Source organism: Liolophura sinensis, chromosome 8 (assembly GCF_032854445.1).
Source record: "Liolophura sinensis isolate JHLJ2023 chromosome 8, CUHK_Ljap_v2, whole genome shotgun sequence".
Lineage (NCBI taxonomy): Eukaryota > Metazoa > Mollusca > Polyplacophora > Chitonida > Chitonidae > Liolophura > Liolophura sinensis.
In genome coordinates, this window is record NC_088302.1 from 4,008,221 (window position 1) to 4,030,225 (window position 22,005).

The 22,005-nt window shown below is 39.8% G+C and overlaps 4 protein-coding genes across 4 annotated transcripts in view; 1 reads left to right on the forward strand and 3 right to left on the reverse strand.

Annotated features, from left to right (window-relative positions):
* Nucleotides 1–957: 957 nt before the first annotated feature.
* On the reverse strand, nt 958–6,672 carry LOC135472167 (cAMP-regulated phosphoprotein 19-A-like). Its single transcript, XM_064751534.1, has 3 exons — nt 6,491–6,672; nt 3,297–3,413; nt 958–3,052 (listed from the first exon to the last, which is right to left on the reverse strand). The coding sequence occupies exons 1-3, from the start codon at nt 6,584–6,586 to the stop codon at nt 2,858–2,860; spliced, it is 408 nt and encodes a 135-aa protein (XP_064607604.1). The 5' UTR covers nt 6,587–6,672; the 3' UTR covers nt 958–2,857.
* A 130-nt stretch (nt 6,673–6,802) lies between these two features.
* Nucleotides 6,803–12,969, forward strand: LOC135472725 (GPI ethanolamine phosphate transferase 3-like). Its single transcript, XM_064752367.1, is given in 7 exon segments — nt 6,803–7,624; nt 8,369–8,528; nt 9,230–9,628; nt 9,630–10,646; nt 10,648–10,990; nt 11,769–12,151; nt 12,702–12,969. Coding segments are annotated over 7 exon segments (3,267 nt in total). The 5' UTR covers nt 6,803–6,863; the 3' UTR covers nt 12,906–12,969.
* Nucleotides 12,970–16,264: 3,295 nt separating this feature from the next.
* LOC135473881 (uncharacterized) lies at nt 16,265–18,576 on the reverse strand. Its single transcript, XM_064753807.1, has 2 exons — nt 18,263–18,576; nt 16,265–17,261 (listed from the first exon to the last, which is right to left on the reverse strand). Exons 1-2 carry the CDS (start codon nt 18,541–18,543, stop codon nt 16,526–16,528), a joined length of 1,017 nt encoding a protein of 338 aa, XP_064609877.1. The 5' UTR covers nt 18,544–18,576; the 3' UTR covers nt 16,265–16,525.
* Nucleotides 18,577–20,136: 1,560 nt separating this feature from the next.
* LOC135472433 (NBAS subunit of NRZ tethering complex-like) overlaps nt 20,137–22,005 on the reverse strand; it is a 60,244-nt gene continuing 58,375 nt past the window's right edge. Inside the window, exon 59 of the mRNA XM_064751933.1 lies at nt 20,137–21,752. Coding sequence (XP_064608003.1) covers nt 21,468–21,752 — 285 coding nt within the window. The 3' untranslated portion in view covers nt 20,137–21,467. The remainder of the gene's footprint in view (nt 21,753–22,005) is intronic.

Consider the following 22,005-nt stretch of genomic DNA (forward strand, 5'->3'; position numbering starts at 1 on the left):
TACCAATTATTTACAACTTTTTCTGTTGTCTGGTATTTACATCGGAGATGCAGTCTATCAGTGTCAACCTTCATAATGCGAGACTGGCCAACTCACACATGAAAAAAAGATGTAATAGATTTCTGTTCTTAACCTACTGTATGGTCTGATCTAAGTCAAGGTGTTTTCATTTCAATTACTGAAACCCCTGCTTTGATTTACTTTATCGCTGTTTCATATCATACTCGATAACAAATCTGTGGACGGATGGCCTCCTTGAGCCTACCACAGGGGAAATGTTTGTAACAAAGTTTCTAACAGGTGAGCCAGAAATCTCACTTCTGTACAAACATCCACAATATGACACTCGAGTTTAGCATTCAGGGTTTATCTTAACAAAGCTTCCAACAGCCAGAAGTCTCACCTGTATACAAACATCTACAGTTTGACATCTGAGCCTGGCATGGCTGGTTTATCCACAACGAAGCTTCCTACAGGTGTACTGGATGAATCCCTAATCGTTTATCCTAACAAAGCTTCCCTGTGTACCAGAAGCTTGTTTGATCAGGCACAACCACAAGGGGCAAGGTTCATCCTGGATTGATAGCAGTATGCGACATATCCCTGTACAAGATCCCAAAAAAAGCATAATCGTGCCTCTTGTATAAAGACAATAATGGACTGTGCTGCTTTTTTTTTATCGTCCACTTTGTATCCATATAACACAACATGTTTCTCATCTTTCTCTGTTTCTAGTCTGAACACTTTACTTATTTACTGATATGGTTCATTTTGTTATGCCACACTCTAGAGCATTTCACATAAACGAAAGCTGCTAGCATTATGGCAGGAGGAAACTAAGCTGAAGACTATGAAGTTATACCTTCCCTGTCTGCATGAATGCTAACAATCATTTCAGCCATCTGATGATGTCAAGCTATGTCATCCACTAGCTACTTCTCCACATGATCCAAGTCATCTCATTTTAAATACTGCCAAAGATTAGAATTTTTTTGCGGATAATTCTGACTTCCTGATGCAATTTTTGAAAAGCCATTGAGCTTAAGTAGCAAAATATCCTTCAGTTATGATGAGGTGGCCACGCTTTCATTTCAAGAAGCACAAAAAATTTGACCTGCATATACCAGCAACAGAGCTTAGCGCGAGATGTCAAATTAGAGTAACAAGTCTGTCACTGTGTACACTGTGAAAACATACCACCACTGACCTGAATACAAGGCACACTGTAAATCTACAGTACACCATTTATATGAACCATGTCTATTCATATTATGAAGACACTGAAAAACAAACACCAATTTTACACGAGTCAGACAAACTGGGAAAAATACATAAATCTCAGTAAGAGGGAAGTTTGGAAGATACATGCCAACAGGCTTTGTTTCTTGTGAATTCATGTGAAATATATCTGAGACCTACATCACTGACTTTACATTCATATAACAAGTGTGTCAGTCAGTGTGTACACCTGTGCTAACAAACATACATACACTTACTCTTTGTGACTGTGTTTACTGTTAAATGTCTTGCAAAGACCGAGGTGTATTACCCTGAGGAATATACCAAAGCCTTTTTACACCACGAGAAGTCAGAATGTTAATATTTACAACTGGCCTGTTCTGAGGGTTCTCAAAGTGAAATGATCTGGACAGTTCAAGTGGTATGTGCTGTACAAATCTCCTTCTGGTTTCTGTCAGTGAACTATTAAACAGAAAATCCAGTCAGTGTGTATCTATGTTGGCCTAACACATTATAGAACAGAGAGAAACTTGATCATTTTACCATCATGTGTCAGGGGGGGGAAATGTTTTGCCACGTCTGACACTGATTATCACTGGTATGTTTATGTTCTGAGATGCATTACCATCAATTTAAATGTGCACGTATATATATATATATGAATACATCTAGCCATAATGTCAAAAGTTCAACTGTAAAATAGTAGAAGCTTCAATCTTGCTGAGGAAAAAATTCACAACAATAGCCATATCATAATACCAACTTGAGACATTTCTAGCACTGTTTGTCAACAATTTACATGCTTCACAACATACATGTAGCCCTAATTAATGTTGTAGCCTCAATTAATAAAGCTTTCCTAAAAATTTGAATCTGAAATCATCAACAAAATGTTCAAAGCAAGGTACTCCAGAGTACAGCTATAAGCTGAACACCGCAGCCTAGAAGGTGGCAACTAATAAAAGAGAAAGTCTGTACACAAATTACTGCAATATGCCAACCCTTGGCTTGCACCCTATAGGAATTATCTCCCTTTACCAATTAACAAACGTTCTCATATACCTCAGGAAAACCAAACAAGTATGAAGCGCTGATAAACAGGTGGTCAAGTGAACCAGACTATTTATGACTGAGTAAATTTACTGAACATGGAGCAAAATGTTTCACCCAAGCAATGATTTTTGTATATACTTTAAATAAAGTGAAAGCAAAATTGTATACATTAGTGTTAAATGATACTACATGAACAGTGTATTAACTGAGTGAAAAAGATAAGAAAAAAAAAAAAAGAGATTTGCGTGAATAATTCTTTCAATCCCCTTCAAAAATGTCCTGTCATCAAATGCTGCAGTGTTTCACGGAATCCATCGTGTGTGTCCTTACCACAGGTACTTACAGCACATTTCCCTACAGATGCCCTCCAATCCAGACCTCAGTAGCTCACAACAGTATCAGTCACAATTATATACACTTATATTTTGCAGTCTACATCGTAAATTGGCCACTGTGATATAAAAAGGATGCAGTCGCAGAGAAGAGTAGAGTCCCATGAAAGTGTTCCTTTCCATCTGTGCCACAGCTGTATCCTTCATGTTTTAGTAGATGAGCCCTGTGTTGATTATGTCAGCGTGCCTGTCGCCAGTTTACTCTGTACTAGGGAAGGTTTCCTTACAGCAGGCAGGTTTTCTGGGGTTGGAATGGTGTCTCCAATGGACTCCTGCAAAAGCAGCTTCTCTGAGGAATTCAATGGTTTCTTCTGGTTCTTCAGCTTTGCACGAGCCATGTTGTAGTCACCGGAATCAAAATACTTTTGCTGAAAGACAGGAGTAAAGAAACGTCAATCCAGTACAGTGCACCATTAAACTAAGACAATTTCAACATCCTGTGAAAAACTTTGAGAAGAACTATTAAGTCTAATGTTCTGGAATTACTTGAAGGTAACAATTACATTTAAATTTGTAAAGCCAGGTAGGGTATTAAATAGTTGACACATTTCAAAAAAAAAAATTTTTTTTCAAACTACTGTTTAAACTGAAGTGGTATGCAAATTGACTTACTCCTCCTTTATGGAGTCTCTTTTGTAAAAGAGCAGACCCTGCACCTCCCCCTGTCTTAAGACCTGGGTATTTTGCTTTTAATTTTAGCTCTTCATTATGTTCAACTGCCGTCTTTGTCTGAAACAAGCAAAACCATACTCACACATTTGTAGACTTATGTTGTTAAACATGACTAAAAATCAAAACTACAGATCTATATACATATATACACAGCAGCTTGAAGTAAGATCATCATCACATTTAACTGTATACATGTACAATGACTAATTCTGAAAGGACCAGAAGTCTGTCATATCAATAAATGAAGCTTCTGGTTTTTTTATTGTACTAGGGTTGTTTGTTGCACTTGATCAAAGTGATGCAGATCAACACCTTTGGATAATCACTGTAAATATCACTCATGAACAGACATTTATCTCAGCCAGTGAGCATGATCCTATCCAGATGACAAAACAAAACAGACTGACTCACATAACATTAATCTGTGACCTCACTTCAAATAAGATCGTCACCACAACACAACATCTACTGTAATCATTCCAAAAAGATTTCATTGGATGTCATTTCATTCAAAACTAACAATGTGTACTGTCAATTAGAACTATTTGGTGTAAATGTAGTTGGATTTTGCCTTGATATCTACATGTACACATATCTGTCACCTTGGGGTGAAATAAGAGAGTCCTTTAAGAGCGCTAGCTGCTGATGCTTAGTAACCTTTGGCGGTCTGGCGACAGGTCGATTGTGAAAATAGAACTTTGGGCTTGAATGAATGAAGGTGTGAATAGCATGCGGAAAATTTTACACAGACTGCTGAACTTTACTTGTATTGTGTATGATTAGTCACAGCTCTTTGTCCAGAAACTAAGATAACAACAAACCATCTCATCTGTGTGAGGTGAACATGCAAAAAAAAACAACAAACCAAGGCAAAAAAAGCAAAAAATCTGCAAATGACAGACTTCGGCAATAGTGAATCCGAGGAAAACGTACATTCTGTACTTACCCCCATGTAGATCAGAATACTAACACAGAATCCAATCTTATAAAAACTTATTTCATTTGATTGGTGTTTCACGTCGTACTCAAGAATACTTCACTTATATGACAGTGGTACAATCACTCATGAAACTTAATGACAACTGACTTGAATCAAAATGCAGTTAGCAGAAGGAATCCAGAGTAAGCAATGTAACTGAAAGTGATTCAGAGATTGAACTAGAAAAACAGGCATCTAGCAGATTCAATGCCATTGCCAAGTACTGTGGTAAAAAAGCAATAACTGTAAATACATGTAACAGTAAAATATTATCATTTTGGCTTACTATGACACATTTATTACATAACTTTTGATAAAATATACAAGAATTACACGAAGTTATATCAGTTTGCTAATACAATAAATTGATTTTAACATTGCCAGACAGGAGAATAAGACACTCTTTGTAGCCCTTGTCTTAACTCTTTATAGAAATGCAGGCCTGAAACAAAATCCCCAACAGAATAGATAAATGTCAGTGTTATAGTCAATGTATTACATGTACTCTGAAACTGCTTGAAACTACTGAGAATGCATTTCACAGAATGTAGAGAATGTGGTGGCTATATTTTTTTCTCATCTTGCTGCACTCTGCATGGGTGCCCAAACTTTTGAGCTAGATCAGCCCACACGTTACTGGCAGATCTTCCCACGTACGACCAGCAGTCAGCATGAGCCAGGACTTAAAAAGTTTACCTGACTGCCTGTCTCAACAGCCAGTTTTTTTGAAAGGACAGGTGAATAAAATATCGCTCTTGACAGGCAGAAAATAAAGTATTAAAAGTGAGATGTCTACTGTTTATTTGGCTAAAGTTCAACAACAACTTGGACTGATTTCAAAAGGCCAAGTCAAGCAATTTCAATGCAGAACATCAAAACTCACTTCACGGCAATGACTCTTTGTTGCTGTTGCTGCAAGCCATTTTGCACAAAATCTTAATCGGGCATTTCATACTAAATGGAAATGGCCACACCCAGACCTAGATTTCATGGAAAGCTCAATGTACTGTTTGTCTTGTCAAATCCTTCAAGCTACCAGCACATTACATACGTGGGATTCTGGCGGTTCACCCTGACAGAAGAAAAACTGACTGGGATTGATGGCTTGGCTATTTGCCTCAATCCCAATACCAAACTTATGTTTTGGTTGATATCCTGGGCAGATGCTGTTGCTGTTGAGGGACAGGTGTCATATAAACACCAATAATGTAACACTGTGACATGACTGTGTCAAGACAGAACTATAAAACATGACTAGGCTGAAAGTAAAAATTTAGTTACTCCATGTAATTTTTTCATAACCCTAAGGTCAAGTGTTTTACTTCTATTGACTCATATGACTCATGATGAAATCGCCAGAAACAGCGTTCCGCGATTCTGCTGCGGTAAATGGCAACTTGCACCTGTGACTAGTAAGAGACCTTGTAATCTGTCCCTCACCTTGTAGCTCTGGATGACTATTCGCTTTGTTTTATAGTCATGGCTGGTCTAGGACCCAATTATAAGCATTCTGAAGAAGTAACTGGGAGGCTGGTGGGGGGGGGGTATAGGGGGTAGTAATTGACTCATTTCCAAAATTTTATGACGCATCCTAGGGGTGAATGTTAGTAAACAATGACTATGTGAGGGCCAGTTCAAATATAAAAGAGCAAACACAGTCCAGGACCAACTATCTCGGTGAACGGTGGGTTCTCAGACTATGACTGGAAGTTGAGCAGCCATGATCATGGCGTATCCAAATCATTCTCAAACTACTAGTCATGCTAGTCAATGATCACACACTATGACCCCCTTTAAGTTTGAAAGTAATCCTCTAACAATGACACAGACCAAGACAAAGGATATCCTAACAAAGGTCTGATCCATCATTCTCGAAAATACATCGTCCTATAAAGATGACTTCGTCACTGGAACTTGACACTTGTTGACCTAAATAAAGAATGGAGGACAAATAACCAAAACAATGTTTTTAATTACCTGAGAACTTCCAACATCTCCACTTTCACCAGACGCTGTCTAGTTAGTACGGCGTATAAATACAATCAAATTCAAATAAAGTGTAGGCCGACAAAAAATCCTACCACCACCAACATGTAAATTTGTATACGCATTTAAAGTAACATTTTTCTTGACTTGAGGTGAAAAACAAACGTACTGGCTGGACAAATTTAGGTTCGTTCCTATTAGAATCTTCCATTCCATCCCCTGATTGTCTACTTCCAATTTTAGAGCTTGATTCTTTGCTGTCCATTGATGATATTTTCCCGTCCGATCCGTAGAAAATCTAGACCCTACTTTGACTTTCAAACCCTTCTCTCGCACTCTGCTGGCTGTGCAGTTATGGCGGACAGTGACGTCAAAAATCTGCGCCAAAACGAATTTACACCAATGACTAGCAAGAAAAACGTTTAGTGCTGCTCGTCAATTTGGCCTTTATTTCCTCTTTCCCCCAGCTGGCGGGAAGAATGGCGTCGATGATTTGTTCTGTTGACGTTCTCGATCTTATTATACATCACTAATCAAGCATTATGGGGTTAGGGCTCCGTCTGTTTGTGCTCCTGTTAAGCTTGTTGGCGCTCATCTCCTTGGGCACTATAATATTCACGAAGGGATTTCTGTTGAAAAGGACTGTCGTGAACAAAACCAGCGAATGCAGCGTAGATTTCACGATACAGTCAGAGCGTCACGGGGAAGAAGGGTGCTGGATGCATCGGCGTTACAGAAAAGCCGTACTAATCGTAATTGATGCGCTGAGATACGATTTCATGCTGTTCAATTCCTCCCTGGCTGACGATACAGCCCAATACTTTGAAAATAAACTGCCTGTTTTGTACGAGTTGCTCCAAAGAAAACCTCTAAACAGTCGTCTGTATAAATTTGTAGCAGATCCACCGACAACCACACTGCAAAGACTGAAAGGGTTGACCACCGGCAGTTTGCCCACTTTCGTCGATGCTGGATCAAACTTTGCCAGCTATGAAATCACAGAGGATAATGTCATAGATCAGCTACGGAAGTTAAACAAACGCATCACATTCATGGGAGACGATACATGGATGGGCTTGTTCCCAGGCAGGTTCCAGCGAAGTTTTCCATTCCCATCATTTGATGTAATGGATCTACACACAGTTGACCATGGCATTCTGGAGCATTTGCTGCCAGAGCTGAGACGGAGTGACTGGGATGTGGCGATTGCTCATTTTCTGGGTGTGGACCATTGTGGTCATCGTTTTGGACCCTCACATATTGAAATGTCCAAGAAACTACGACAAATGGACATTATGCTAAGGTTCATATATTTGCATATTTTATGGATCCCCGATTGGGTTTTCATAATATCATTATTTACACTTACAGAAAACTGAATATCAGTATTTTTTGAAGGAGAAATATATGTATGTAATTAACTGCCATGTTGTACCATACCCAAGGGTATTTCACTTAAACAAATAATGATGTTTATGGATAGAAGAATTACTGACAGTGCATTCTAGAAACAACTGCCCTTTGCTAGGATTAGCTTCTAGCCTTTCTAGAACTGACCTGCGGATGGTCGTGGGTTTCCCCCAAGCTGTGCCCGGTTTCCACCCACCATAATGCTGGCTGCCGTCATATAAGTGAAATATTCTTGAGTGCGACGTGAAACACCAATCAAATAAATAAATAAATTCTAGAACTGCTTTTGAAAATTTCTCCTATTGTCAGTGGTCAAGAATGTCTTTGAGAGTTTATTTTAACTTTAGTGTACTGTTGTTTCTTGTCCTCTTGAACTAACATCAAGTCATCTAACGTGACCAAAATTGCAAACTAAGCTTTACGATTGAGTTCAGTTGTAAGTGAAAATATATGTGCGTTAAAGTGGTTATCTAAATATCATTATAAGTTGACTTGATATTTATATAGATATGGTGTATTAGAATAGATCTCTGTATATTGACCAGAGTTATTTGAAATCCAGATGTACAGCTTTACTGTTGTATGTGCTACCATGTACATCTGAATGTTGATCTAATTTTCTCATTTATTTGTGAAGGTCCATTGTGGAGCAGATGGAGGAAGACACGGTGTTGTTTGTGATGGGTGATCATGGTATGACCAGAACTGGGGATCATGGTGGAGACAGCCAGAGTGAGCTAGAAGCAGGTCTGTTTATCTACAGCCCAGCTCAGATTACTGCCACACCCCTGCCCAAGGCAAGTCAGTGAGAATTTAGCTTTGTAAGGATTCAGGATTGCACAATCACATGAGTTTTATGATGAACGACCATGGGAAGGTTAGTTTGCCTATGGTTTTAAACACGGCAGTGTTAGATAATTTATCCAGTTTTTTCTTTGCCAAAAGGTTATTGTATGTATTGTAAGTATAAATTGTAAAAAATTTACCTTTATGACTGTCTGTCATTCTGTATTGAAGGCAGGCACGTACTTTTGGGTAAATATGAATGTTACAGGAAATATTGCCCATCCCCATATGTGTAAACAGTTTTCACGAAGTTGTCATCTTTGTCGTAGCCCACATCTCACTTCTTTGCAAGAGTTGTCTCCTTTCACAATAGGATTATTTGTTTATACCCAGTAACAGTTTTTGTCCATAGGTAATGATTGACTACTTTAATATGTCTAGTAAGATCAGCAGTGCTTGTGCTAAGTTAACCTTCGTCAAGAAATAATGCTACAAAGTAGGATATACTAAGAATGGTCATTCACTGTAACAGGTAAGTAAAATGTGTTGATGTTAGAAAGCCTTGTAGAGGGCAAAACAGTGATTTTCACCTGCTACTTTGCCTTGAATTGTACACTCTTTACATCTCATAACCCCATTGGCCTAACAATGCTGAAATGATATGAAACACTTGTCGTACAGAATGAATTTACATGTGTATTTGTTGTTTTAGGACCCGTCTCAGTATGGTACAGTCTCCCAGATTGATTTGGTGCCAACACTGTCTCTACTGCTGGGGGTGCCCATACCTTTCTCTAATCTAGGGACGGTGATGATGGAGTTGTTCAATCATTGTCCATGGTGGAAGACAGGCAACAGCAAGATTAAGCAGACGTATCATTCGCTGAAGGCGCTGCGTCTGAACGCCTATCAGGTGAATGGGTATTTGGAGGCTTACAAGCCCTTGGCCGGTGATTTGGACGTCGGTCAGCTGGAAAAGCTGCAGAAGCTGTTCATCCATTCTGAAGCTGATCTACAGAACCTGCTTACCGCCATGGTGAAAAACAACGACAACAGGGACGTGGAGCGAAGAATGCAAATTCTAGAGGATCACTATTTTACCTACTTAATGGGAGTTAAATCATTGTGCAGAGAAAACATGGGCTAAATTTGACATGGGCTCTGTGTATCTTGGCTTGACTGTGGTGTTCGTGAGTGTGGCAGGGACGGTAGCTCTCCTGGTGTTGACCAACACTGGCCAAGAGACAGTCAGCTGGAAGATGTACCTGTGTGTCGGTGGCTGTTTGGTTATCACAGTATTTGGCGTTGTCCAGAAGTCATACATGTCTAACAGCTCAATGCCCTTCATTCTTGGAACTTTTGATCTTCTTGTTTTTGTGTTCATGGTCTTTGCTGTTATGAACATGTCACAGAAAAAGAAAGAAGGCCATACAGATTCAGATTCAGGAAAAATGGCAGATATAGTAAAGCTGCCAAAACTGGATACACTTATATCCTGTGTAGTTTGTTTTCTAACATTTGTCAGCTATTTTTCTAACAGTTTTGTTGTCTATGAGGATAAACTAATGACATTTCTAACGCAGACCCTGCTGGTAGTTCTGAGTTTTTTTGCTGCAGCAGACATTTTTTACCGTGAGAAAGCAGCAGATATTGACAGAAGAGAGAAAAGTGGGCCTCAGAAACGTCCCCACAATTTTGATGTGATCAAACTGCTTACACACCCGAGCTGTATGACTTTGATTCTGGCAGTTCTTATGATGATTTGTGTGCGAGCGTCATCTGTATTTCACGCTTGCCGAGAGGAACAGGTCAACTGTGAAATTTCAGCTTTTCTGGAACCGTTGTCAGAGTCAAATTCACGGAATGCTCGCTATATGTTCAGCATAGCATGCTTAGTGATCACAGTATTTAGTAGTAGACTTTGGCTGCGACATTTTGGTAATTTGAATGGTAACTCTTTTCCCGTACTCTGTGCACGATATGCGATACCTGCAGCTGCTGTGTGCCTAGCTCTGCACTGGGCTTTAACAGGACTTCCAGCAAAAATACTGGATTCCTTAGAACCCTGGCAACAGGTGGCACTGCCGAGAGCTGCATACTTTTTACTAGGGCTGTGTTTAGTTGCCATTCTTGTTTTCCCCGTTGTGTATTTATAAGCTGCCGACTACAAATGATCACGAGTTCCAGTTATACCCTGGTCTTTCTAGAAATCAAATAATCCCATCTTTATTCAGTCATGTTAAACAGAACTTCAGACAACAGTTAGCCAATCAGAAGTCAGAGGACAAGCCGCCTGTTGTATATGGCCTTGGATCAATGTACAGTGCCTCCATTGTGTTTCTGGTCACTGTGTGCTGTTTGTTGATCAGTTTGTTATTAGGGGATGGGATGTCTCCCTCGGTTTTCCTGATGCTACTTGTCCAGTTTCTGTATTTAGAACTTTGTGCTCAATTATATGGACACAAATCTTCAGGTAAGCTTTTCTTACCTGAAATATAACAGCTGAGCTATTTTTTTGGCTAGATAAACTTTTTTTTGATGAAAGCTGTGCCTTTCAGTTTCCAGCCAATGACAGGAATTTGTTGTTACCCTGTTGTTGTCGTTTATGGGGTCTGAGTGACAGTTACCAGTTGATGATGCTTGTGTGTCCTGGTCGCTTTCTGCGATCTAATGAAAATTGAAGACCAGTCACCACCACCAGTATGGCGTGCAAAAGTTTTTTCGTATGTGGAAAAGTTCTGTTTATTAACTCTGCAGAAGTTGGTTGCTCACTCCGGGCACTCTGGTTTCCTCCAGCCATAAAAATGACCGTTGTCTGAAATGAAAAAGTCTGGAGTCTAGCATTAAACAGCAATCAGATATATAAGCTGTGAGATAATGCATATAGGCTAGGGCTTCTAAGCAGGGGAACTGGTTCCACACCCTAGTCAGGTCATGTCTGTTAAAGGCTTTCAGAGTTTGGCACTTTGCGACTAAATTAATTGGCCTTCAGCATGTGGGAATAGGCCAAGACTGTCCTTAAAAATTCTTTGTTGATGGCTGTCTAGAGACATGTTACACATATGATATTGTTTTTTAAAATTTTTAATTAAAACTCAGGTAAGTAATACATTCTCTAGTATAAAATAAACTAACAGTCAAACATATAAGTGAAAGAGTACATAGATTATGAATTTAGTATCACTATCAGTATGCACCTGTTACTACCTCATAAATTTGCTGAGGATGTTTTTTGATGTATCTGTTTACAGAGGGTGTATCCATCTTTATGTTGCCTGTCATCGGCTGGGGACTTCTCACTTCTCTCTTTTTCTACAACTCTGGTCACCAAGCAACGGTCACCACAATCAGATGGGAGGTGGCCTTTACAGGTTTCCATGGAAACCATGAGAGTAACATTGTACCAGCAGTGCTGGTTGCCCTGAACACCTTCAGTTCTTACATCCTCTTCACAGTTGCCTCCCCTTTGTTGCTCTTCAGTCAGAGAGTGCGCACAGGACTTATCACCGTCTTCTCTAAAGCTAAGTTGGATGTGCCAGAAAAGGGGGACTTCAGTTTGAATGAAGAGCCAGCTGTGTTGAGAACTGCCATTTTCCGGCTTTTTCTGTCAATAATCTTGTTTCAGTGTCTCAAGGTAATTGTATAAGTATGATTGACAGCTTGTTGCTTGCATGAACAAAATGTAATTATGTAACACTGCTTTGGCTGAAGCTTTAAGTTAGATAATTTGTCTGGTACTTTGCAAAGGACGACAGTTAACTCTGATTTCCTTCATCCTTAAATATGACCAAGCAAATGGGAATGGTGGTGGGTTTCCCCGTTCTGCCCAGTTTTCTCCCACCGTAATGCTGGCTAGCGTCATTGAAGTAAAATATTCTTAAGTACCGTTATGGCATAATCACCAATCAAATATATTAATAAATAAATATGACCAATGTCATCAGTAAGAATTCATTGGTGCAGGATTAACAATCAATCCAGTATAATCCATATGTAATATTTGGTTGTGGAAGTAAAGAGATTTGCTTGAAGTGTATAAATTTTAAAAGAATCTACTTTGACTCTCTGATATTCACCACAATTTTTTTGATGGGTTCCCAAATGCTGTGAAGCATGCCATGAGCACAACAGGTGTTAAGATTGTACATTAAACATACGTGAGAATGTTCTGTTCTGTTTTACAGTTATTTGCCTCCATGTGTGCTGCAGCGCTTCACAGACGTCATTTGATGGTATGGAAGATATTTGCTCCACGATTTGTGTTTGAAGCCACATCTTCATTCTTGGTGTTTGAACTTTGCTCGCTGATGTATTTATTTGTTCTGCGAGTGGATTCTGCCCTTAACAGATGGGTATCCTGTCTGGCAGAAACACAGAAAACAAAATGATTCTGAACATTTTACACCTTAATGATCTGTGTGTTCATAGAAAATTTACAGGAAAGAATTTGTTACGGAGTTATTGACGTTTTTTTGTCAATAAACGTCATTTAAAGAAAAGAAATTGTTGGTGTGCTGAGACTTTGTTATTGAGTTAATGACTTTCTTGAGGTGCCTTCAAAGTTGCCAGTAAATTTGGGTGGTTAGACCATGCCCACACCCAGATGGATAGAGCTATAGTGAGTCCTCCCCCTCCCCATCAACACTTCCTCCACTCAGGATACTGAGATACAGATACATCTGTGTGGATGTACAGATTTATAGTTCTGAACAGATACATCTGTGTGGATGTTCAGATTCTTAGTTCCGTACAGATACATCTGTGTGGATGTACAGATTCATAGTTCTGAACAGATACATCTGTGTGGATGTACAGATTCATAGTTCTGAACAGATACATCTGTGTGGATGTACAGATTTATAGTTCTGTACAGATCAGCTGTGTGGATGTACAGATTCATAGTTCTGAACAGATACATCTGTGTGGATGTTCAGATTCATAGTTCTGAACAGATACATCTGTGTGGATGTTCAGATTCATAGTTCTGTACAGATACATCTGTGTGGATGTACAGATTCAGTTCTGTACAGATCAGCTGTGTGGATGTACAGATTCATAATTCAGTACAGATACATCTGTGTGGATGTACAGATTTATAGTTCTGTACAGATACATCTGTGTGGATGTACAGATTCAGTTCTGTACAGATACATCTGTGTGGATGTTCAGATTCATAGTTCCGTACAGATACATCTGTGTGGATGTACGGATTCAGTTCTGTACAGATACATCTGTGTGGATGTCCAGATTCAGTTCTGTACAGATACATCTGTGTGGATGTACAGATTTATAGTTCCGTACAGATACATCTGTGTGGATGTACAGATTCATAGTTCCGTACAGATACATCTGTGTGGATGTACGGATTCAGTTCTGTACAGATACATCTGTGTGGACGTACAGATTTATAGTTCCGTACAGATACATCTGTGTGGATGTACAGATTCATAATTCCGTACAGATACATCTGTGTGGATGTACAGATTGATAATTCCGTACAGATACATCTGTGTGGATGTACAGATTCATAGTTCTGTACAGATACATCTGTGTGGATGTACAGATTCATAATTCCGTACAGATACATCTGTGTGGATGTACGGATTCAGTTCTGTACAGATACATCTGTGTGGACGTACAGATTTATAGTTCCGTACAGATACATCTGTGTGGATGTACAGATTCATAATTCAGTACAGATACATCTGTGTGGATGTACAGATTCATAGTTCTGTACAGATACATCTGTGTGGATGTACAGATTCAGTTCTGTACAGATCAGCTGTGTGGATGTACAGATTCAGAATTCCGTACAGATACATCTGTGTGGATGTACAGATTCATAATTCCGTACAGATACATCTGTGTGGATGTACAGATTCAGTTCTGTACAGATACATCTGTGTGGATGTTCAGATTCATAGTTCCGTACAGATACATCTGTGTGGATGTACAGATTCAGTTCTGTACAGATACATCTGTGTGGATGTACAGATTCTTAGTTGTTCTGTTTGGCTTTAAATGTAATACTGGTATCTAACCTTACCTCTGTCACTGGTGTTGGCTGATGTCCACACTCATCTTGGCCTCAGTGTGAAATAGTGTTGCAACCATTGAACTATCCCAAGACACCCTGGTATAAATCTAAGTATATCAAATGGTTTGCCACAATATGGCTGGAACACTGCCAACAAGACACGAACCATATAGTCATTCATCCATTCAAAGGACACTGACAACAGACTGACCAGAACTTTGCCTTCGTATGGGGAGAACCAAGCAAGGAAGATGGCATTAAACCATGTACAATAAATTTTGCTGGGGAAACGGGCACTAATCAGTGTCATGTCAATGTGGTACTAATTCACAGAAACCAGCGGCCAATGTCACAAAGCGGCTCACAACATGTTTTGATCGTACATTTGTCGTACAGTACGTCACTATTACCCTACCATTGCCCTATATGTGCCATATCGTACAAGTACATCATCGGTGTGAAAGTGGCCCCAGCACATTTTGGGATGTACATGTTGTAGTGGCGCCTTCCTTCGTCTGGTGTCTGTCCCCAGTCAAAATTTCTCCTATATCTATTAAACAAGTCTGAAAGTAATAATAGTATACCTTCCCTTCTCATGTGAGATGAGCGTCTAGTTCAGTACCCCTCTGACTCAGCGATGGTGACTTTATTGTCCCATTTGTATTTGGTGTAAGCAAAAAAATTTTTCTCTCACATGACGGCCATATTGTTTCTGGATCGAGAAAACCTAATCTGCTTGCCAAGTATATGCATACACCTGACAAAGTTTGGAATAAAAGATGCAGCCCAGCCAGTGGAGGCCAATTCAAGTATTCTATTCACCTGCTGCAGGTCTAGTGCTTTATTTATTTGAATGCTGTTTAACAAGGCCATACTCAAGGATTTTACACTTATTATGATGGCTGTCAAAGCACAGTGCCTGAGGGAAAACCACAGACTCTGGCACGTTACTGACAAACCTCCTGGCATGTCATATACAGATATACACACAGTATTCATGTTCTTCACTGAACATTAGACTGGGCAAGCTGCCATAATGTAACCACTGTACTGGCACCAAGAAGTGAGAACAGGAAATCCTCAAATTCTCTGTGCCAAGGCTGGGATTGAACCTGCGCCTCATGCTCTGGCGATTGAAGAGTAAACCACTTGGCCACGAACCACTCCCCTCCTGGACTTGTAGTTGTAACTTTGTCACCTTCAAGAATGTTTGGACAGCCAATGCCCCTTCATTTGATGAGGGCAGATGTAGTTGTGAAAGCCAGCTTTGAGCTTCTTACACCTGCTTACCACATCCGAAGCTACCATTTACCACTAACCACTAACCACAGCCAGTTGCTCAATAGATTGGTAATCACTGTATTATAATTTCAAATAATGATAATTTTCTGCCTTGTACATGTTGCTTGTACAGTGTATAGATCTGCATGTGGATACTGCTTGCCATGAATGGTTAGGCCTCGATACCCCATTGGCAGTATTTCAGCCACATGGTTACCATGGCCAGTGATGCACACACACGCATGCACACACACACATGCACGCACACACCCACACGCATGCACACACTTTTGATCATCTTGGGTATTTCGATATTTCTATGGCTTCCTCATGAAACTGTACAAATCAAAAGGGACTTTCAGTTCATACTGATCTTAAGTCAATTATATTAATTCTACAGTTTAAAAACAAAGGCAAAATTTTCAAGATTTTACAAGTCTTTTTAAACTGAACTGATACCATGGTTCAAAAATATTTTCTATGCATAACACAACTTAATGGGCACACCTGAGGTGTTCCAAGAAGCAAAATCTCTGATTCAAATTGTACGATGTGGTCTATGTGAAACTATTTCTGATATGATGATGAAAGGCAAATGTGACCTCAAGACAATTTTGTTTCTACACTGTCACTTGTGGCTATACATGTATGTGCCTGAACCTTTAAATAATGTTTCTTAGGAAAATAACATTATCCTGTCCATCCATTACTTGTTCTCCCTTTTTTAAGTGTAGCATGTTGCTGCAAATTTTTATCTGCATTTCTGCTTGAGGCGCCATACCTGAATGTGTCTGTTTCTACAGGTCTGCAAGACACAGCTGTAGTTTCAACACTACCACTTTTCGCCATATCAAAGTTCACAATGGAAAGCAACAGTTTTTCATCACTAGGACTCTGAAGTAATTTCTGATTGACATCATTACCAGCAGTCTTCACCAAAGTTTTTTCCTTATAACTTTTAATAATGGACTCAAATTTACCAACATGCTCAGATTTATCTGGGTTCCCCTGTTTTGATTTGCTGGCAGGTGATGGTAACCCGTTGATTCCACCAGCATTTATCATCAGTGGAAGTTTGTTTTCATCCAACACGTGTTGGAATTTTGACACAGCTTCTGAACGTCCCTTGTCTTTGAGTAAGGACTGTAGTGCTAGCCAGTTTTTCCTCGTCCTCCTATTGTGATGCTCTATCTCTGCCTCATTCCTTGGCCGATATGTTGATTCTAGGATTTTCTCAATTCCACTTTCACTGCAAGGATAGCTCTCAGCGAGTTTCTTCACTGTCCAGATATCAGGCGTATGCTGATGAAGAAAGCGGATCTGTTCTTTGGCTTCCCATGTCAGTAAGGATGTTTCCTGTTCAGGCTTGAAATATTTCCTCCTAATTATTGCCATCTTGAGACGATATCTGTCCTTTCGAAGTTGTCTTAACGAAACAGAAGAATTAAAAACACTTCGTCACTGATACACCACAAAGCATAAACCATTGATATAATTAATTCATTTTTGATTTTGTTACGAACACCATACAGAATAATACACTCACACACAGTGGCAGCCATTTTTTATATGGGTGGAGGAACGGAGGGCCGGCATAAACCACTAACCTTTGGCAGGATGATCATGAACCTTCTCACGTATGACATACAAACATACACACCATACTTGTGGAAAACAAATTGTCTTCAACAAAGGTTTGGTCTTACAAACATTGCTGACCACTTTTATCACCAAGGCTCAATTAATGAAAAGTAGGTGCAGGGTAATCCACAAATTCCTTGTCAAAGGTCGGTATTGAATTCATACCTCATGTGTCAAAGGGTTTAAATGACCAGCGCCTTATCTTACGTATACTGTTAGAGAGACCATGACCGTAACTTGAGATGTCACTGACATTCTCTTGACCTAGATATACTAAGTATTCAATTAATGTTTTCTTCTGCCATTCCTAACTTTCCCCACTCTACAAATTACTGATCATATGCTGGTACACAATGCATCAAAGATCTGAAACAAAATCAAGCGACAGTTTAACTAAAACATCAAGGTTTACATATATTTTCAATAATACAGCCACATCAGCCAGGCTATTAACACAGGAACTTTTTTCTACCCTTTAATCACATATGGTCCCTAAACACATCCATGTACTTTGTGTTGCTAGGCCTATGTAACATGTAGACAGACCGGATTGGACTGCGGGTAGAGTGAGTGAGTGCTTGGGGTTTAACGTCGTACTCAACAATTTTTCAGTCATATGACGACGAAGGAATCCTTAGGGTGTAGCCTATGTGATGTGCCTCCTTGTCGCAGGACGGATTTCCACTGCTCTTTTATCTAGTGCGACTGCGGGTAGACATGAGCTCCTGTGCTAACAGACCAGCACCATACTGACATTCCATTCGTTGTAACTTAGTTAAAGCGTACCTGTCCGTATTACTAAGACCAGACCCGATTCCATGTTCAAGAAGATGATCTTCTGCCTCCTCTAACACAGTGCCTTCCTCGTCGAAGTTATCTTCTAATGCGAGTGACTGAATTTTAGTTCGAGCAATGAAGTTTTTCTTTGACGCCGAATATTTGGTCCTGTTCGGTACTGTAAAGCCACATGCACTCAGTCTTACTTTTGACACCGGTGAAGAACTTAAATTGATTAGTTGGAGCTGTTTACACAGCTTGTTTATCGTGGGACGAAGTGATGAAGCCATTTCCAGCGCACATGCCAGACTGCAGCGCTTTATACCAACACCCCTTCACTGCAGACCGGAAGTGGAAGATAAAATTGAGATGGGCTGTATCTGTGGCAACGGACTTTTGTCAGAGAATATGTCTCTTCTATTACTCCTGTTAAATTATGGCACCTAGCCTTATCACACCCTATTTTTTACTTCTTTGGTGCAAACCAAGCTAAATTCTGCTTAAGTTTGAATGTTCAAAAATTTTGCATAGTTTGAACTGTAAGTTTTCTTCAGTGTATGAATTAAGTTCATGCTTCTGCTCGTTCAGTCATCAATACTATTGAGTGGAATCTCTAGTCCATTAAAGTAAACGAGCAGTCTACATTATAGAAGGATAATTAATGATGGATCTACCGACTCATCCAAACCCACCTCCAGTGTGCAAAAATTGTATTCACAGTAATTAGATGAATACATGTGGGCCTTCAAAATAAACAATGAAATACTGATAGTGTTCTGACGAGTGCTAGTCGTCTTCTCAGAAAATCCATATTTATTCCACCCTGAGATTTTGTTATTAAGCTGTTGATTTACTTTTACTTCCTTTCCACAGAACTCCTTTCCAGTTATCAGCAGATAGTGAAGGAATTCTGCCTGCAATCTTGAATGGTGAACTGAGATGTATAATTAATTAGATAATTAAATGTACCTGTATGAGAGGTGTTTGACCTTAGTCACTATACCTCAGCCACAGTAATGTACCTGTATGAGAGGTGTTCAGCCTCAGTCACTGTACCTCAGCCACATTAATGTACCTGTATGAGAGGTGTTTGACCTTAGTCACTATACCTCAGCCGCAGTAATGTACCTGTATGATATGCTTGACCTCAGTCACTATACCTCAGCCACATCAGTGTACCTGTATGAGAGGTGTTTGACCTCAGTCACTATGCCTCAGCCACATTAATGTGCCTGTATATGTTTGACCTGTCACTATACCTCAGCCACATCAATGTACCTGTATGAGAGGCGTTTGACTTGTCACTATACCTCAGCCATATTAATGTACCTGTATGAGACTGCTGACTTCAGTCACTATACCTCAGCCACAGTGATGTACCTGTACAAGAGGGTGTTGACCTCATTATACCTCAGCCACAATGATGTATGAGAGGTGTTGACCTCATTATACCAGAGCCACAGAAATGTACCTGTATAAGAGACTGTTGACTTCAGTCACTATACCTCGGCCACAGTGATGTACCTGTATGAGAGGCTGTTGACCGGACGATACCTCAACCTCAGTGATGTACCTGTGCGACAGGGTTTTGACCGGACGATACCTCAGCCACATTAATGTACCTGTATGAGAGGGTGTTGACCTCACTATACCTCAGCCACATTAATGTACCTGTATGAGAGGGTGTTGACCTCACTATATCTCAGCCACATTAATGTACCTGTATGAGAGTGTGTTGACCTCACTATACCTCAGCCACATTAATGTACCTGTATGAGAGGGTGTTCACTTAACTATACTTCAGACACACTAACTCTCATTCCGTTGCCATGCTGATACATACATCAGCCTCTTGTGAACTGGAAGCAGAGGTTTTGTTTATTTTTCAAAAAAAAAAGTCGTTTTATTCATAAAGCAAATTACAGGTACATGGTAAATATACCAATGAAACGAAATCATACAAAGGCAGACTTTTTGAGAATGTGATTTTTACCATATGTATTTAAACACTCATCTCAAGTTTTAGTAGATGATTTCTTCTACATGGCTACATTTAATACAATAATGTTGTAGTGTACAGTACTGCTCGTCAAAGATACATCAAAAAGGTCCAACATAAAAACCTGTAACAAAATGAGGCATGACTTCTCACCGACAACTTTCTCATGCTGATTAATCTGGCATTCATTATTGCATTCATCTTGTATGACACATGAATTCTTGGTTCATAGTACATGATTGCATATGAAGGTTGCCAGCACCACTGCTGATATACAAACAGCCAGGGCCCCAGTTTCACAAAGCGGCGTACAACATTGTTTTATCGTACATTTGTCGTACGATATTTTGTATGTCACATTTAACGTACCATTGTCCTATATGTGCGATATCGTACAAGTACGACACCTTTGTAAAGTGGCCCCTGGTCTCTCAGTTTTCATCAGCTGATAAGGAAGCACAATAAATAGTTCTCAAAAGTACAGGACTTAATTTTGGCAGTCACTATCCCAAATGTTTATCTGGTAAGGTACCGATCATTTGACGCATTCCCAACATCTGAGAGAAGTGCGGAAGTGTATGAAGTAAACACAGTTGGGCTGGCATCCTAATCACCATCATGAAGGAGAGGAAGAAGCCGCTTGTCACTTTGTTTGCACCAAAGTATGTAAGACACTAATTCTGTCTGGATTCCAATTAAACCATGATCGGGAAAAGGAGCCCCTGTGAGTCAATCCTGCTATTGTTCCCGGTTTTGTGTATGATAGTGTGGTGAAGACTGATGCTGAATGAATATAGCTCTGTATCAAGCCTAACAGAGTTTATCTAGTGAGCGTGAATGTAACTGGCATCTTGGTGAGGTTAACTGCCCACACAGTCAATCATTCAATTCCACATTGGCTTAGTGTAAAAAGTAACATGGGAGTTGCCTCCCTTAACACCATCTATGAATGCAATCTATACAGTTTAAATGCCCAAAGACACAATGCGGCAACCATACATGCCTATGTAGTGTACAGTGCATTAAACCAGGGAGGTGATTATATCCTCACAACCAAATCTAACACCATAATCTGAAATAAAATCTGCATCAGGGTTGACAAGATATTTGATTAGTTTATGAAATTATTGCACACTTTTTGGTGAACTATGAACAGGTAAAAATCACAAGTTATTATGTACATGTATGTATAAATATTATATAACTCATCATGCACTACTTCAGCCATGTGTGTAGAACGTGTCTGGCAGCGGAGAAAGTTTGCAGAATTGGATGAGTGCCTCTGCACTGAAGTAACAGAGAGCCAGCCTCTGACATAAAGCCGGCTTCCTGGAGCTGGCTAACCACCACCTCTACTTGTGCAGGGCTGTCAGCCGGCAGGTCCTTGACCTGGTTCTGCACCACCTGCCCTATGACCTTCTGGTACACAGGATACTCCACAACCTCTGCCACTAGCCGTCTCTTCAGGATGAGATCAACTAATTCTTCCTCGGTGTCCTTCTGTGAACAAACACCAGAACATGTGAATAGCTAAATGTTGTAAGATCAAGTGACTAATATGAAGTAAGACACCATTAAACTGTCATAATACAATACCCTCCTCATTAAACAGATGTCCCTCTTTAAGCCACTGTTTAAAATGGCGAACCTAAAATCTCTCATGTTCAGTGTATGTGTGCAGAACAAGTAGAGCACAGATTAAACTCAAATCAGATACAATGCTAAATATGCAAAACATATGCATGGATATATG